Genomic DNA, 16897 nt, shown 5'->3' on the forward strand with positions numbered 1-16897 from the left:
ATAATAAATAAAAAGTTCATTGAACTATATAATATAATTCAACTATTAATTCCGCGTGTACATGCAGCTATGATGATAAATTTTTTTATATAATTTAAATTATATTGCATTTTGTCAATCAAAAATATAAATGTTTAATGTATGCTAATAAAATAAAATGCGTACTATAAAAAGTATAATCCTGTTTATTAATAGCTTCGCAGTACACATATAAAACCACAGGCGAGGTATAAAACTGTTTAGTTACAAATATAATAAAGTTAATGTAAAAATATTTGCTATTATTTTCATTTGTACTTTCTTGCAAACTTGTTATATTCTCTCTATTATTAAATTTAGAAAACATTTTAATGATCGAATAGACATTGGTTACGTATTCTGAAAGCTATCAAAATTCGAAGTCAGAAAAGACACATATTTAACCTACTGTATGTATTTGTATTTAGTGTTTAAGAAGATTTCTGTGTGTGCGATACGAATAGAGCGGTACGACGTTAGTGCAGTACCGACAAATTATTATTTGTTAACATTTTTTCTTGCAGTAGCTATTAGTCTAAAAATTTGTTGTTATCATTTATTTTAGAATCTTTAGTAAACTCTGGTACTTCCTAATATGACTAGGTGAGTTTCAAATATTTGTGAGGTTATATTTTACTTTCTAAGCCGAATGATTCTAAACAATCATTATTTGTTCTACACTTCAATACATAGTTTGTGATATTATATGGTAAATATTGTTCTATTTATGATTTACAAAAATTGGCAATACTTCGAAGAGTTAAATACTTCTATTTTCAAGGGCACATTTACTTGAAAACGTGTAATTTCAATTTTCAAAAAAAAAATGGTATAAACGTTACGAAAAAAATGGTTTCTTTAATGAAGTGTTTTACTGTATATAATGTGTTTAGTTATAAATTCTGTGCAATTTTCGTATTTGACAGTTTTTCAAATTTTTGTTAATCAAAAACCAAATTAGTGACATTAATATGAATTTTTAATTTTTAAATTACAGATCAAAGATAGAGTTAGGAGATGTAACCCCACACAATATAAAACAACTAAAACTTCTTAATCAAGTGGTATTTCCTGTCTCTTACAATGAGAAATTTTACAAGGATGTGTTAGAAGCTGGAGAACTAGCAAAACTTGCCTATTATAATGATATAGTGGCATGTTCCCAATTTTTTACATTTAATTTCTTTATGAAAAAGAAATGTTAATTATACGAAATATTTGTCAGTAAATAATTAATTCTTTGTACTAGGTTGGAGCAGTTTGTTGTCGAGTAGATACCTCAGAGAATTCTAGGCGCTTATATATTATGACGTTGGGATGTCTTTATCCCTATAGAAGATTAGGAATTGGTACTGTAATGGTACAACACGTTTTAAACTATGTCAACAAGGATGGAAATTTTGATTCAATTTTTCTGTAAGTATAGAAGATCGCACTACTTTAGGATAATTATAAAACAATGTATTAACAATGAAAAGTTTAATATTCTGATATTTATTTGTAGTCATGTTCAAATAAGTAATGAGGGAGCTATTGATTTTTACAAAAAATTTGGATTTGAAATAGTAGAGACAAAGGAACACTATTATAAGAGAATAGAACCTGCAGATGCACATGTACTACAAAAAACACTACGTCCTAGAATAAATAAAGAGCAAACAAATATTCAACAAGTCAACCAATAAAAAAAAGTCGTTAATCATTAATTTATGACATCCAAAAAAACTACATGTTCTTGCAGTCTGGTAATAAAATAATTTTTATTCTATTTCCCAATGTGTTATAAGTTATAAAATTAGAATTTTATAAATAATTTAATAAAGTTAACAAATACGATGTACTTCCATGTAAAAAACAAATATAACTTAATAAACCCTATGAATTGTTAACACTTTCTCAAAACGAAGAAAATTTCTATATCATTAACATCATACATATTGTCTTTTTCTTTGGTATAATTTCATTAAGTTAATTTCATTTGATTAATATCTTATGCCTACCAAATTTATACGTTTGTCAGTTGAATAAAATATGATACTGTATAATATAGATTATCATATCTAAACTGAAACATCTATTTTGATTTTCTATCTCCTTTCCTTCTGCTTAAAAAAAATAACATGATATTTCAACCTGAGTTTGTGAAGACATTGAACATTTAGTAAGCATAATTTAAACATAGCTTTTTGCAATTTAACATTAACATTTAAGTACAATAGATTTAAGTTATCTCATTTTAAATAATATGATTCCTGTAAATTATAAATAAAATGTAGTAGTACTTGTACCTTTGCCACTATCGATCCCAAATCTTATTTTTAAAAAAGTAATTTAATGTAATAACATTTTTGTAAAAATATAAATGTAAATACATTAAAATTTAAGCTATAAATAACGAACAGCAGAGGCACGAAGAAGAAAATTTAATACATAAAGATATAAAAATTTCGTAACATTTGTTAGTATTAAACAAAAAAATTTAACAAATTTTTAACAAAAATAATTATTAACACTAGCTTTTTATAAAATATCAATAATTTAAAATCGATGATTGTAAGGGTACAAATACTTGCAATTTATAGTAACTCGTATAAAAACTTATCATAAACAACATTTAAAAAATCAGCAGTAACAAAACTTGTTCCCACATATTAACATTTATAATTTAATGAGTATGGGCTACATGCATATGATTATAATGCTAGTAGCTCCTGTATTCGTTTGACACATAGGTCAGATCCTTCATTAGCGTCCTTTGAGACCTGTAAAATCGGAATGTATAATTAAGTTACATTCAGTTTTTACCAATGCTTCATCTTACCGGTGTCAGATTAAGAAATCCGTGCGGTAAACCGGGTACAATATCAAGCGTAACAGATACACCAAGCAATCGAAGTTTTCTTGCAAACATGACAGAATCATCTAGGCAAGGATCCATTTGTAATGTCTATAAATGGAACTTTAGTATTACACATCCATTGTACATGAAATTCTCGAAATTTAACTTATTAACTTACCAACATTGAGATAGGCGGTAATTGTGCTAAAAGATTATCTGGTGCGAGATAGGGACTTAGAAATGGATCCTTGGGCACTGTGAATATAAATTCTTCCGAGAAATTTTTTATAGTTTCTATATTCAACTCTCTGGACTCTCTATGCTTTCTTGTAAGCGACCAACCAAATAGTGACCATGATTTACCATTCCTTGAAATATCATTGTTCGTATTAACTGCACTATTTCCAATATATGCTGCAGGATTTATACCACTATTTCGATACAAATCTAAGAACTTTTTAATATATTCTTGAGATTTCACTCCTTCTGTTGGAATCTCTGTCTCCACTGTATTAAAGGATTAAAACTAAAGTATTTAAAATCATTAAAACAAATTTATATATAATATATTTTTAATCTCTTTACCATCAGCTTCTGTTAAACTAACAGAATTTAAGGTAGTGTCAGATGGTAAAGATGCTAATTTATGGGCATCGTTTGTCTCGTCCCCATTAGGACTGAGAGCTAACGCTATTAAATCGCTCTCAGTGACTTCTGCGAAAGACTCAGTGTCAGATTTGTTGCCTTCCACAACGTCATTTTCTTTTTCTCTAGAACTGCAATAAAGGGAACGTTAGTAATAGATAGTACATCTTATTAGAAAGCAGGATTCGCTTTTCTGTGCATTATTTACTTTGTCATTTTCTTGGTATCTGTGGCTGCGTATGCTTTCAAGCAGCGTATAAGGAATCCCATAGGTAATAACGGATCCGTTAGAGAAAGCAAACGCGAAGGCGACAGTACGAAGTCCACAAAAACTGGGGTATACGCCATAAAAATTGCATCCGGTTTTCTGATATTTAATTCTATACATTTTAAAGTGATTCCCAAATTTAAATTGGCCCCAGCAGAATCGCCTGGAAGAAACGAATTCTTAGCTTAGTAACAAGAAGGTAAGTGAAAATTATATGTAGTTACTTACCAGCAAGTAGAACTTTCTGCGCTGTACTACCAAGCAAAGTACTTGAATGATTTAAAGCCCATGCATATGCATATAAAACTTCTTCGAATGCTCTAGGGAATGGAGCTTTGGGTGCTAAACTGTAATCTATACTCAAAATCGGTATGCCGAGGTTTATAGCCCACGATCGTAAATATGTTTCATGAGATAATGAAGTCTGTGAAACAAAACCTCCTCCATGGCAATGAATTATCAGTTCATCCGATGATCCAAGCAGTTCTCCTCCTACTCCACCTGAACCCATCTAAGACAATCATATACTACACATGAGTGATAGCAAATTTAAAAGAAATCTTCTATTTGACTAAGTAAAACTTGAAGACAAAATTAAGTATTGAATTGTCACTTCATAATAACTATACTTAGATCACTTATATTGTATCTTTACCATTCCCAAACGACGTTTAAAGCTTATTAATCTAACATGGATCGGCTTCTTCCCAACGTGACTATGTGGTACTGGAATTGATACAGTTTTCCCATCCAATGTGGAAATTGTCAATTCTTCAGGTGGAATAGAAATTATCTGATTTATTGCCAAGGATTCAGATGCAATAGCTGGCAGTCTACGTGCTAGATCTAATAAAGTAATTGATAAAGTACATGAGAAATAGTAGAAAATAATGTTTTGTTAAAGCAAAAGATCGTAGTTTACCAGTCTCATTGAGAAACCAAAATGCTTTACAAAATGATATATCAGCTCGTTGAGATACATCTACAAAACGACGTGCTCTTGCCTCAGGGTCTAACATATATTTAACAGAATTAGCACATCGTGATAACAGTGTTCCATTATCATAAAACACTTCACTAAATGTTGCCAGAGCGACCAATATAGTTTTTAACAGAGGCTTTATTGAGTCAGAAAACTAAAATCATTGTATTAAGAATTAATACTAATGGTGTCAATCCATTAGGAATTAATTAGAATCATGCAATTGCGCTTAGTAATACCTGAAAGCCTAAACATCTGCCATAGAAACAATACTGGTTAATATTATCTATTTTACTAAAAATTTCATAGGGATCATGATTGTCTCCTATAAAAAGGGATGGTTTGCCATCAATCATTTTTTCACTCCAAGAGTATAGAGTTTGTAAATGTTCTAAACAATTGTATAAAGAAGCTAGTAATTGTGAACAAGCTTCTACTTCTCTGCAAATATATATATACTTATAAATAAAAGAACATTCATTAATATAATCTGTTTATAGAACAAATTTCAACAGTAGTAATATTTACCTCATGTGATAACTTTTACGAAAAAATATAGAATCTTTCTGACAGTATATTTGATGACAGACTGCACGTGAGTGTATGATACATTTATCTATTAAGACTAGAAAACTCCTATACCCATTGCCAGGTATATCTATATCGAAATCAAACATGGGTGCAAACCTACAGATTTCTTTATATAACGGTTGCACCTGTTCTAAATGATCCAACATTGCCAAATGAGCTGCTCTGATCCTGGCACCATTCTCATCTTGATGCGCCATAAAATATTCTGCATTTGCCTGGCATAATTCTCGTAATGCTCCCCATTGCAAGGGCTCGCATTCTTCAAATGGTCTATCAAAGTCATCATTAAGAGACATCTGAATTATTTATTCTTTTACCGTACAAGCGTCAATTTTTAACTAATTATTTTTCGGCAGAAGACAAGTACAGAACCTGCAATGCAATGATTAAATCATTACTTAACAAAGACAATATTAGATGACATTAAGATAACATTTGTACTATTATTCGCAATATTTTCACACACATTTGCGTCACAATGAATCGCTAAGAAATATCCGATCAAATGTAATTAACAGTGGTACCTCTGACATTCATGATGTTAACAAGCATAAGGTTAATAATATACGCGACGTACACACCACTTCTGAATGATTCGTATCTTGTTATATAAACTACATAATGTCCAGTCGTGCGAAAATTGTTGTGCACATTATACTCTGCACTAAATGTCAATTATTATTTTGAATTTGACATTTGCTACATGCCCAGCGTCGTCGCCATGACGCTTTGCGGATCGATATCAATATCTTACAAACAAACGAATTCAATATTCTCGACGGTCGAGTACTTTTGAATGGGATAATTCGTGATCGAAGACTACCCATTTCAAGTGCATCTAACGACTGTACTTTATTGATTATTTCGTACGTAGTAAATATAGTGCGGATCTTTATGTGAAGTAAAAAATATCTACGTAATTTGCAGTAAACATATCACAAACATAAATTGTATCCCTTTCGTAATCACTTCAAACTACATTGAAAATGATATAGTTTTACGCATATTTGCTACAAATGCCGCTTCCGAAATATAAATCGGCGAACGAGGCGTGGAATGAATACTCAAAAATAATATATCGTTCCAATTTAATTAGAAGATAGTAGTTAGACTATCTTGGGCTCAAAAACGCGCTCGCTTGTGTTTGATAATAATATTAATTGCGATGATAAGAATATCAATTAGAGACAGTAGGCTATTCGATTCCCGATATCAGTTGATACACATATGTATAGTACATACTTACCAGAGTGTACACATTTGCGTAGTTTTAAACTTCGCGAAAACCACGAGAATCGCGTACTTCCTTCAACGGTCGAGGAACGAATGGCAAGAAAATTTTATAGCTTCGTAATCGACTTTAATTCGAAATAGATAACCATATTGCGATAGATGAATTAATCATAACGATAAAAAGTAAGTCTATGAAACAGCAAGCTGTTTTTTTTTCGTACGTCTACCCGGGATTTTTTCTACGAACAAATTCTGTCGCGTCATTAATGCTAAAAGTCAATGAATAACATTGATTTAATGTCAAAGTAACGTGTATATACAATGCAGATGTATGCATGTCTTTCTAATAGTTCGTTATTTTTTCTATGTCTATTTTTTTCACAGCGGTGACGACCTCATTAATTAATGAATATCGTAAACTTTTACTACTTACAACGAAAATGGCGATTACTAGACTGCGGATCTTTATGAACGAATGCTTAAAAATCGACGAAAAATGCTATAAATACATGAAGACCGGCAGTCTGGTGATAGTGTTGACGCGCCCGATTGTCTACAATCACCAAATGAGAAGTGACTAAGACGCGAGTGGACCTTTGTAATTTATTTATTGATAAGTAAAATTACATATATCCACAAACACAATACGTTCTTTCACGGAGTGTAATAATGCGATTTGTGAGTGGCGAGGAGAAATCCTTGTGACGGAGAAAGAGGGAGACTGGTGGACTCAAGGGCTGGGGCGGACAGTTTTTGGAGGGACGGGGAGGATATTCTTACTTTTATTCTCCGGTTTAGTAACTTTTTCTACTCGTCGAAGAACGGTCGCAGAAGCGTTCTATAGCAAACGTGTTAGTTTCCGATCCTACGTTTAAAAGACAACTGATCAAAATCGGTTGTGTTTCTCCTAATCCGAGCTGCGTCTCGACTCTGTTGGTATTAATGTTTGTCCCGATGGTGGTTGTCTATAGTATGCAGAATTTATCATCGAATTTGGTTGTTGATTTAATCCGTTTCGAGCCGTCAATCGGTCATTCCGCACAAAGCCATGATCCTTTGTTCGAAGATCTAGCTGCCTGATAAAACATGTGTGATCAATACACATTGTAGCATACGCATGACTAGAAGATACAGTTCCATCGATAATGTTTTATTCGCGGAAAGAAACACGATTATGATTGCGAGGCCGCTTTTTTTCATTCGGAATACGGCGACGAGCATAAGATCGAAAACTATAACAATTAGACAGCGCTGTATAGGCGTTTTACACATCAATACCGGTACATATCGCACATTACAAATTCGGCTCCCTTACTCTTTCTCTCTTTCGCATGTTACATTCGGTGGACTGCGATCGACACGTTCGTTAAAAAGACGCGGGAATCGATAGTGATCGTAAGAATTCATACAATACCGAAAAAACTGCAAAAATAAAGTTTAGTTCCGTTATTATTCCCATTCGCCGGCTTCTAAACCCGAACCGCTATGCAAAGGACGTATTTATTTTTCTCTTTTTTGTTCCTTTTCCTCATTTCTTCACCACGTGTCATCTCATTTGTTCTCTTTTTCTTGTTCTCTCGTATTTGTTTTTTCTCTTCTTTTAAGCTAAGTTAATTACCACGGTAAGTACTTATTACCTCTTTACAAAAATCAATTCTTAAACTTATACAGGGCTGGCTCGATGCGAGTTCACAGTATGTTGACGGGTGAAACCCGGCTGCCGCGACGCGACTCACTGTCGAAACGAATACATCGACTAACAACTGATATGCTTCAAAGGGACAATTCGAGCTAATACTGATCGATAGGATAACCGTTAGTTTTCCCACGATGCTCGCCGAAGTAAACAACGTATCTCTTGTCCATTAGTCCAGTCACGTTTACTTCCGCGTCATAAAAGGTACTCTTCGACGAGCACGAATCGCTTCCCACGATGCTCGAAAGACAGTACGCGGACATTAAATTTGGTGAACTGTTATTTACGCGTTTCTCTTTGCTGAGAATAATACGCTAATGTAGGCCAATTGTACCAAGTGTTCGATAACGGGTGGAAGACATTTAAAATTAAGAAGCGACAATTTAAGACAAACTGATAGCGACGCACGCGAGTTAGATCAGCAAAATCGTAGAGAGATAGAGACAGAAACTTACGCACTGCTTTCAAATTTCGTCTGATATTGTCACAGAGATTCACCCTTCAAATGTCCTCCCACCTATTCATTTACACTTTGCACATCACCGCGTATCATCTTCGTATCTCTTTTCCACAACAAGTAAACGAAAAATTAGAAAAACATCACTAAAACAAAGTAATAACGTTCTTAAAGGACAAGAGTGTTCTCAACATCTGTGAATTCGTATCAAGTCATTTTATACGCGACGTGTTAATGTTTTTTTCCCTCATTTTAACGACTATACGCTATAGGTACATAATGTATAGTTAATTTCATAGGTGTACATGTATATGTATATGTATATTGTTCATATATTACGCACGCACACACACACGTGCACACGAACATATATATTTATATATAGATATTTATATTATCATTATTATTCTTAACGCATTGATGCTATGCTTTTGTTGTATTCATAGACATATAGTTAATTGCTATCATTTTTATTTTTTTTTAAATATATCTAAAATAATATTTTTAACACTCAGCGATGCGCGAATGTGTGTGCCCGCGTGCGTTTTTTTCGTCGGCACATCCCTTTCACCGGAGTTGCGTGAGACAAAACAGTCCATGTGTTTGTGTGTGTGTGATCGTTCTTCTAAACGGGAGGCAGCTGCTTCAAACGTGCGCTTAGGAATCCAAGGATTCATTAATTGTCCCCGGTTTGCGCAATTCCGCTTAATTTTATTTTAGCAAAAAGAGAATTAGCATTGTTTGAAAACAAGGAGGATACCTTATAGGTAGTAAAGGGTACAACTTTTATAAACAATGAGCGACTTCAACCTCTTAAAGTTCACTGGTATACACACAGTATATACCAGTAACATGGAAAGGTTACAATATTTATAAAAATAACACGATGAATCGGGCACTGCTAACATCTGTATACCAGGCTGTTATTTACTGTCGCAAATGGTTCTCTTCTGACGATCGAAAATCAATCCATTACAGCCCCTTAATTGATAACGCTGAATAAAAGCAGAAACGTTTTCTCATGCCTCAGGACACGTGCCCTATAAAGGGTTAATACACGAGATTAAAATCATTCGGTTCGAAAGCGACTTACGATACTATAATAATCAACGTAATACTTGCGCGGCTAAAATTGTCATTGTACAGAAAAAACGCCTGTCGAATCTATACATTACACTGATCCGGTCGATACAAAGGTATATCAGCCTAATAAAAACCCGTGCATGATTCATTGAAAACAAGTGAAAGCTGTGCTTTCCCACGCGACCCTGGCTAAAGTGCGGCCTAACTATCTTCTGACCATATACAAATATATAAGCATTAAACGTGTAATATATTATCGTCATCATATATATATATATATAATTAATATCCTAAGATAGTTATTGTATGAACCATCTTTCTAAATCATAGAAAAAACGTAATAATAACGAGAAGAACAGGGGCGAAGATAGAAAGAAAGAAAGAGAGAGAGAGAGAGAGAGAGAAAGAGAGAGAGAGAAAGAGTGGAGACGGAGTAACAGAAAAGAAAGGAGCGGGACGTCGAAAATACTAAAGTATAAACAAAACAAGAACAGAGAAACGCTTTGCTTCAACGGTCGCCACTTAGTCGAGCTAGAATCGAAGGTACTAATGCCACTCAAAAAAACTCCTGTTAACTGTTCCTCTTATTCGGTAGCCTAGGCGTGACTCTTTCGACTCCGTCCGCGTCCGGAAACGGAAACGGCCCTCGGCCGAGCCGAACAAAGCTACTGAACATTTTCCGTGCATACATTCGGACAGCACCTCGATAATATAGTGGACTTATCGTATGGAATGATAAAATATCTCGTTTTTCTCATTAAACTTTAGATACGTTCGCGATTCTCAATTTTTCCCTTAAGTATAAAGTTGTATAATCTAAGTAGACGTTAAGTACTGAAAAGGTCGCTGAAAAAATCAGGCAGTGGGAATCGAACGGAGATGGAAAAAGACAGCTGCATCACGAAGGTGAACGTGCATCATCGATTTGCCGTTCTGATATTTTAAGAGCGTTTTTGTTAATTCTTTTTTTATCGGTTAGCATACACTTCTAGTATTATGCTTACGTTTTCTTTATTTATAATTATTATTATTTTAATCGGATTATACTTTGCTGCTTTTTTTTCGCCGTGCAAGCCGCTACCGCTGCTATCGTCTTTAGTTTGTTCACGTATTATGTTCAAGCTGCGCAACCTTTATTGCCATTGACTATCTCCGAAAATATCAGAACTGAAAAATACAGCAAAGAGCGCAACAGTCACGCGTTTCTTTCGGTCACGCGTTCGCAATGGGTATTTTCATTGCCGAAAACGCAATAAATTGTCATGTAAATCGATCGCGGTTCTTTTATTAAAAGAACGTTGTTGCGGACAATTAGCGAGTGAACGTGTCGGTTCTTCGTCATTTTTGTGTTTGTGTAAGCGCTCCTTCCTGCGTTTTCTTTTTTATCCTCAATAACATGTATGACAACAAAACGAAAACAACGTGTTTGAGATACTTCCGAAGACGATTATGTGTTTTCCTCCCATATGGCACATTGGCGTGTTGCTTTTATTACGAATTGTTTCGTATATAATCTCCATTAGCCTGCGAGCTTCACACGCGGACGCTCGTTTTCGCTTTTGTAATCTACCAGATGTTATTATGAGCATTGCTTTATACATGTCGTGGAGCATAAAGAATGGTCGTGACACGTCGGTAGCCTATATAAAGGGACGTCACATAATGATACTGTATTGCAACATCTATCACCCTATGGACAGATTTTATATTCCACATATCACTAAGATGCAAATCTCTCTATATACTTTGAATCTTCGGAAGAACCTCGGACCTGATTAGGTATCTTACACTAACAAAATACTATGAGATTCTTGAAGAACATACGCGAGAACGGACAATTAAGACCAGTTTCAAATAAAATTCTGTAGATCCAGATGGCTAACTTAATCTTTAACCTCGAAGTATTTGTATGTAGGATTTTCATATCCGTTGATCTGCATGTTTGAAACGTGTCGTTCTTCTGGTGTAGCTGCTTGATCGACCTCGATGAAACCCTAACAATTACAGTATAAACAGTTAGTATGATAACGATTGTTTTACAACAAAATTAAATCATGCTATAAATCCATGTGTCTTTCTTTTCGAATGTACCTGACTGTGCGGGCTTCTCGCACTGCGTCTTTTGAATACTGCCACACCAACTACCGCGGCAGCCATAAGTGCTACTCCCGCGAACGCGAGGGTGAAGTAGACTGATGTACTCTCCCTACGGTAAACTTCCCTTGAATTCCCTCTAATTGAGTATCCCTATAAAAACAGTGACAAAGTTGAGAAATATTTCCATAATTACAGTTAATTGCAAAGATGCAACAAACTACGTGAAATAAAACATTATGCTTCTAATTTAGAATGCAATCCAATTAGTAAATATTGGGATTTTACAGGCTTATAGCTAATTTTCTATGATTATTTTTACCGGTTCTGCGTGGGAAATTTCATGGTTCATGCTGTGAGCTGCTCTAACGAGTCCTTCACTGTGCATCGCGGCAGCTGCCGAAGCTTGTTCTGGTTGTTGTTGCTGTTGAGTATCTTTGTTATCGCTTGTCGAGTCGTTCTCTTCCTGCTGAGCCTGCTCGGTACGTAATTCGCCGCGTTCAGCTTTGCGTTGCTCCTTGCGTGCTCGTTCGAGTTCCTTCTGATGTTCTTTTTCTGAAAACAAATGTTTCTTTACTATGAGGTTACTATATAGTAGTTGACCGGTTAACCACGAATGGAGTATCTTTCGGCTACCTTGCTGTTTGCTCGTGACATCAGCCTGATATTTGTCTAAAATCGCTGCTTCCGCTTCGCGTGTCATCGCTAACAGCAGTCCAGGAGTCTCATCTTTGCTCCTGAGGGCCAAAACGTAATCATCCATAAGCCGGCCAATTTTTGCGCTTAAATCAGGATACCTAAATATAAGGAATGAAATCTTCCATGAATTCTGTTCTATGATACAAAGCAATGGTCTGCTCGAAATTTCAGAGATCTACAGGTTCTGCGATCGTCGTTGCGTTTCGTTTGCTAGCGCATTACCGTTCTAACATCAACAAGCTCTGATTGGTGATTCTGTCGATTTCCGCTAAGTGTTCCAAGGTTGCTGGTTTCTCGCGTTGCGCTTGTTCTAGGCTGCTGTCCAAAAGATGTCTATAATGAGCAATTGTGTGGTGCCTATCCTTGTGAAGAGCTCGGAGTAGTTTCTGCAGACACTTCTGAATTCGATGCATCTAAACAGAGACAACCAAACATTATAAACGTCTCTTGCTTTCATGAACTTTGTTCTGCAACTTCTTTTAGCTTACGTTTGGAGGAGACTCGTTCAAAGCAGCAGTGTAACACGACATCGCTTCTTCATTTCTTTGTTTAACAGCTTCCTACAAACGAATCATAATAGTAATTGTACTTTAAGTAAACTGTGACACAGTTAACTCAATTTTAATGGATGAGCTCACGTACTTGCACTCTCTGCTGGTGCATAGCGCTCAATTGATGCTTCTCTACAGCACCGCTTTCTTCCAGAGCCGCGACAGTCTCTTGGAACCTTGCAGTCATCCATCGTTTGAAAGCGTCAGCAGCAACCGGATCATGTTCACGAATGTCCTGATACTTCTCCTCGAGATCACTCCAATCCTTCATCACCTAAAACCGTTGTAGCACAAAGATTTCGACACTGGTGTTCCGCGTGATAATAACTGTCTCTCGAAATTCGACTGGCTAGAAATACTGATTGCATTAATGTGACTTCTCCTCAATAAACGAAGCGTTACTCTACTCTATGCAGATAAGGGTTAAGCTGTAACACCCACTTACTTTTGTCACTTTTTCTTTGTGCACTTCTTCCAGTCTCATTTGTGCTTGCTTGTAACTTTGATGTTCACAGCGCGGATCAAAGTGTGTTAGGTACGGATCAGGTGTGCTCTGAGACTGCGAGGATTGTTGCGTACTGGTGCTGACTGGCAACGGCATAGCAGTCACATCTTGTTTCGGTTTCTCTGTCGTCGAAACTGTTGTTGATAATCGACTGCAACATACAGAATTACTTGTTAGTCTTACAATTCGACTCGGGAACAATTCCCAACTTGTAAATTCGTTATTTTCGATTAGTTTACCTGGTTGTGGTGTCGTAATCGTCCAAGTACTCCTCGTCGCTTTCATCGTCGTCAGGTTGATCGCTAAGCACATCCTCAGGGTCTGCCTCAGAATCATCATCGTCGTCCGCATCGGCGTCGAGGTCATCCTCGTCATCGAGATCATCCTCATCCTCGTCAAGATCATCGTCCACACCCTTTGGAATCGGTAAGTCAATGGGTTTCTTCGGCTTCACATTTTCTGTACATACAATAAAAGTAATGATTATTTGAGAACTTACTCTACTTGTTAATCATAATTCAGGCTCTCTTTCATTCATATTCAGTTTTATTATTAATTACCCAGTAATGCGCTTTTTAAATTAAAATTGATCGAATTTATAAAATTGAATACTTTGATAATAAAAATTATGTTGAATCTATACCAGTGAAATGTTTAATTAGAAACTAAATATAAAGTTCAGTCACATCCATCTATTTATAGTTCAAATACAGTATATGAAAAGCGAGCAACGAAATAATTAAAAAGTTATCAAATAAAATTAGATGCGAAATTCCAAATATCTTCCTTAATTTCGGACAAAGCGTCGCAATATCGAATAACAGTTACATTTGTCAAATGCTTGTCCAAAAAGCCTTCCCAAGGAAATAATTGTAACGCAATTAGCCTGGCAGAGGGACCCGTAAAGCATTTCAGAACCATAATTCGCTGATGTCCATTTGCTTTTGACCGAGAAACCACCCTCGGTTTCAAAAGTCTGTAGCAAAGTGAACTCCATTCTGGACGTATTAAAAACCCAGTAGGGGGAATCTACATGTCCATTTAGTTCGTGGCTCTCTGAATCATACCAAGAAAATGCGATTCCATCCCCCTATAGAAAGAGGACCGACGGGTCTGGCAACATTGTCGATGGAGTAACACGGTTCACGCGTTCCGAAAGTTGCCCTTTTCGAGTCCTTGCCCCGCGTAACACGTCCCTTTTTCCACCGTGAAAAACTCTAATTTGTCTCTGTTATACTTAAGAGGGCAGCCGTCTTGACTAACTAGGTTCTCGAGATGTTCCATTCTCCGAGAATAGACACGCTGATGAGCTGACTTCTCGAGTTCTGCAAAGGCAGACAAAAGCTTCGCCCCGACGTATCCTCCCGCTGTGCTATCCTTTTATCTGGGTCATGTGGTGGTTGCGTTGGCAGTTTTTCCATCGGGGAATATTAATATGTCTATTGCAATCTATCGGCAGACCCTACTTCCACGCACGAACTGCCGAAAACCAATCCAGAGATCTGATCTTCGATCGCGACGCTCCCCGCGTGTCCTGTCGTCGTCAACGGAGAACTTTATTTCTCCTGGCAAAACGAATCGATCTTTTCTGGTAGCGTTATGTATTTTGACAGTTTCGAAACGTGCCTGAAAAATTCTGAATTTATATGATTTATACTACTTTCGAACCTATTGACTGCTAATGCAGTGACTCAGCATATTGAGTTGTAACTTCAAACTTCGAAAGCGTTTCGTACATTTTATTTTATAATTATTGAAAGTATAAAAATGGTTTCGTGAAACTTGGCCGAATAAGATTGTATGCAAAGACATAAAATAAAAATTGTGCAGAGTCAAAACAAATTCGATTATATCATTTCTGTAAAGAAGTATCTTTAAAGTAACCTCGGTTGATTTATAGTATTAAAAAGAAACTACTGAACGAATCAGTTTGAAAATTTAAATACATCTTGAGGAAGACTACTGTCATCATCAGACAAACTATGTAAACAATAGGTTGTACAGATTTTTGGTTAAATATCGATACATTTCCAGTGTTTGATCGATATTCCCTTTACAACGATCATGTTTTCTTTCTGCATTTCTAAGATCCCTTGAATATTCTAGTTCTGTTGAAGGGAAACGTTGCATTATGCAAAAGTTGCTTGTAATAATAATAACAATTACTTATCTTAATGGAGGTAAATATCGAACGGAGGCTTGCGACGCAGAATTTGGATTTGCTCGTTACACTAACAATAGCAAACGTAATTAAATTCACTTTTGAATGGAGTTTCGGTAAATTGAATTCGTGTTGATTGCAATAATAATAATAGAAAATGAAATTGTCTTTGATCCTGAATCGAGGTCCTGATGCAGTATTCGTGTTTCTCTAGGAACGAAAATGTATAGAAGATGTTTCACGCCCTCAAAACACGAATGCAAGGGATGCCGGAATCTACGCTGAGTTATTGATGTTTCGAGCATGAAACCGCAATCTCTTGGAATGGAAAACTTATGACTTACGGCGATCTACCTTACATCCACGAATGTACATTGGAACATCTTCGGTCTCTTTGGACTCTCGCTATTCTGGTTGGAACTACTGCTATATACACATCAGTCGCTGTGGCTACAAGGAAATACAACATAAATCGTGCTTTCAAAAAGTTTCCGCTGAAAGTCCCTGTTTTAGACAAGGTCTGGGAACTAGGTGTGCCACCGTGACGAAAAAAAGATTGCTCTCTTCAGGCAAAATACATATACACCAAAGATTTATAATTGATGCTTTGATCTACCAGTCACAATAACGACCTTGTTCCATTTCAAATGCCTAAAATACTCGAACTATTCCACATTATTGACAACATGTATAACATTCTTTTTTATACAAATGAATTGTATAATAATTGTGATTGAACACGTCAGTTACCGATACATGTATAGCGACTACATATTTTACAGAATGAATGATAAATAGGCTTATATAAATAATAGTGGACAAATATGGTGTACAATGTTGTATGTTTCAGGTAAGGGCGGAGAAAATGTTAATAATAATTAGATTATGGGTTTTTGTACAAAATAAAAATCGTTACCATTTTGTCCTTCAACAATCGTAATAAGTTGAGAATAATGCATCGACAATCTTTTCTTTTCTTCTATTCATTTTTGTCGTAAATTCACAAAATCCATTCTTTAATAATATCAAACAAAAATACTAAAACTTAAAAGGCCAGTTTATAAGCTCGGTTGGT

The 16897-nt window shown here is 35.6% G+C and overlaps 3 protein-coding genes and 2 long non-coding RNA genes across 11 annotated transcripts in view; 3 read left to right on the top strand and 2 right to left on the bottom strand.

Moving 5' to 3' along the window:
- The first annotated feature begins 428 nt into the window (after window positions 1-428).
- On the top strand, window positions 429-1717 carry San (Probable N-acetyltransferase san). The gene is made up of 4 exons (XM_078184001.1): window positions 429-621; window positions 1016-1172; window positions 1268-1434; window positions 1523-1717. The coding sequence occupies exons 1-4, from the start codon at window positions 614-616 to the stop codon at window positions 1701-1703; spliced, it is 513 nt and encodes a 170-aa protein (XP_078040127.1). The 5' UTR covers window positions 429-613; the 3' UTR covers window positions 1704-1717.
- Hsl (hormone-sensitive lipase) lies at window positions 1512-6723 on the bottom strand. 3 transcript variants are annotated; one of them, XM_078183994.1, is made up of 11 exons: window positions 6590-6723; window positions 5281-5715; window positions 4992-5193; window positions 4693-4906; window positions 4426-4616; window positions 3999-4281; window positions 3711-3933; window positions 3443-3633; window positions 3036-3364; window positions 2840-2965; window positions 1512-2780 (listed from the first exon to the last, which is right to left on the bottom strand). In XM_078183994.1, exons 2-11 carry the CDS (start codon window positions 5637-5639, stop codon window positions 2712-2714), a joined length of 2187 nt encoding a protein of 728 aa, XP_078040120.1. In that variant the 5' UTR covers window positions 5640-5715; window positions 6590-6723; the 3' UTR covers window positions 1512-2711. The 3 variants fall into 3 exon arrangements, with proteins under 3 accessions (XP_078040120.1, XP_078040123.1, XP_078040121.1); XM_078183997.1 differs by lacking the exon at window positions 6590-6723 and adding an exon at window positions 5925-6562; XM_078183995.1 differs by lacking the exon at window positions 6590-6723 and adding an exon at window positions 5868-6562.
- On the top strand, window positions 6623-8212 carry LOC144471696 (uncharacterized). Its single transcript, XR_013494330.1, has 2 exons — window positions 6623-6759; window positions 6961-8212. It is a non-coding gene; the product is annotated as an uncharacterized LOC144471696 (long non-coding RNA).
- Appl (amyloid-beta-like protein) overlaps window positions 7168-16897 on the bottom strand; it is a 47687-nt gene continuing 37957 nt past the window's right edge. Inside the window, exons 7-16 of one of the 5 annotated variants that reach the window (XR_013494328.1) lie at window positions 13901-14120; window positions 13602-13812; window positions 13248-13430; window positions 13094-13165; window positions 12828-13018; window positions 12543-12703; window positions 12229-12461; window positions 11904-12059; window positions 11637-11806; window positions 7168-7652 (exon numbers count right to left, since the gene is read on the bottom strand). Coding sequence is in view for 3 of the 5 variants with exons in the window: in XM_078183998.1 (XP_078040124.1) it covers window positions 11696-11806; window positions 11904-12059; window positions 12229-12461; window positions 12543-12703; window positions 12828-13018; window positions 13094-13165; window positions 13248-13430; window positions 13602-13812; window positions 13901-14120 (1538 nt within the window). In the remaining 2 variants the exon portion in view is untranslated. Of the gene's footprint in view, window positions 7653-7705; window positions 11807-11903; window positions 12060-12228; window positions 12462-12542; window positions 12704-12827; window positions 13019-13093; window positions 13166-13247; window positions 13431-13601; window positions 13813-13900; window positions 14121-16897 lie in introns of those variants that run through there. The other 4 variants (XR_013494327.1, XM_078184000.1, XM_078183999.1 and 1 more) reach the window with 4 other exon arrangements.
- LOC144471695 (uncharacterized) lies at window positions 13693-16856 on the top strand. Its single transcript, XR_013494329.1, has 3 exons — window positions 13693-13833; window positions 13896-14087; window positions 16037-16856. It is a non-coding gene; the product is annotated as an uncharacterized LOC144471695 (long non-coding RNA).

The sequence above is a fragment of the Augochlora pura genome, chromosome 6, assembly GCF_028453695.1.
Source record: "Augochlora pura isolate Apur16 chromosome 6, APUR_v2.2.1, whole genome shotgun sequence".
NCBI lineage: Eukaryota > Metazoa > Arthropoda > Insecta > Hymenoptera > Halictidae > Augochlora > Augochlora pura.

Excerpts from the sequence above, each read along its gene's own strand:
- San (XM_078184001.1), top strand. Across the intron at positions 1,173-1,267 it reads CCTATTATAATGATATAGTG|GTTGGAGCAGTTTGTTGTCG; the intron begins GCATGTTCCCAA and ends TCTTTGTACTAG. Across the intron at positions 1,435-1,522 it reads AATTTTGATTCAATTTTTCT|TCATGTTCAAATAAGTAATG; the intron begins GTAAGTATAGAA and ends ATTTATTTGTAG.
- Hsl (XM_078183994.1), bottom strand. The coding sequence starts at position 5,639 with ATGTCTCTTAATGATGACTTTGATAGACCATTTGAAGAATGCGAGCCC. Across the intron at positions 4,617-4,692 it reads TTGGTTTCTCAATGAGACTG|ATCTAGCACGTAGACTGCCA; the intron begins GTAAACTACGAT and ends TTACTTTATTAG. Across the intron at positions 4,282-4,425 it reads TTAAACGTCGTTTGGGAATG|ATGGGTTCAGGTGGAGTAGG; the intron begins GTAAAGATACAA and ends TGATTGTCTTAG.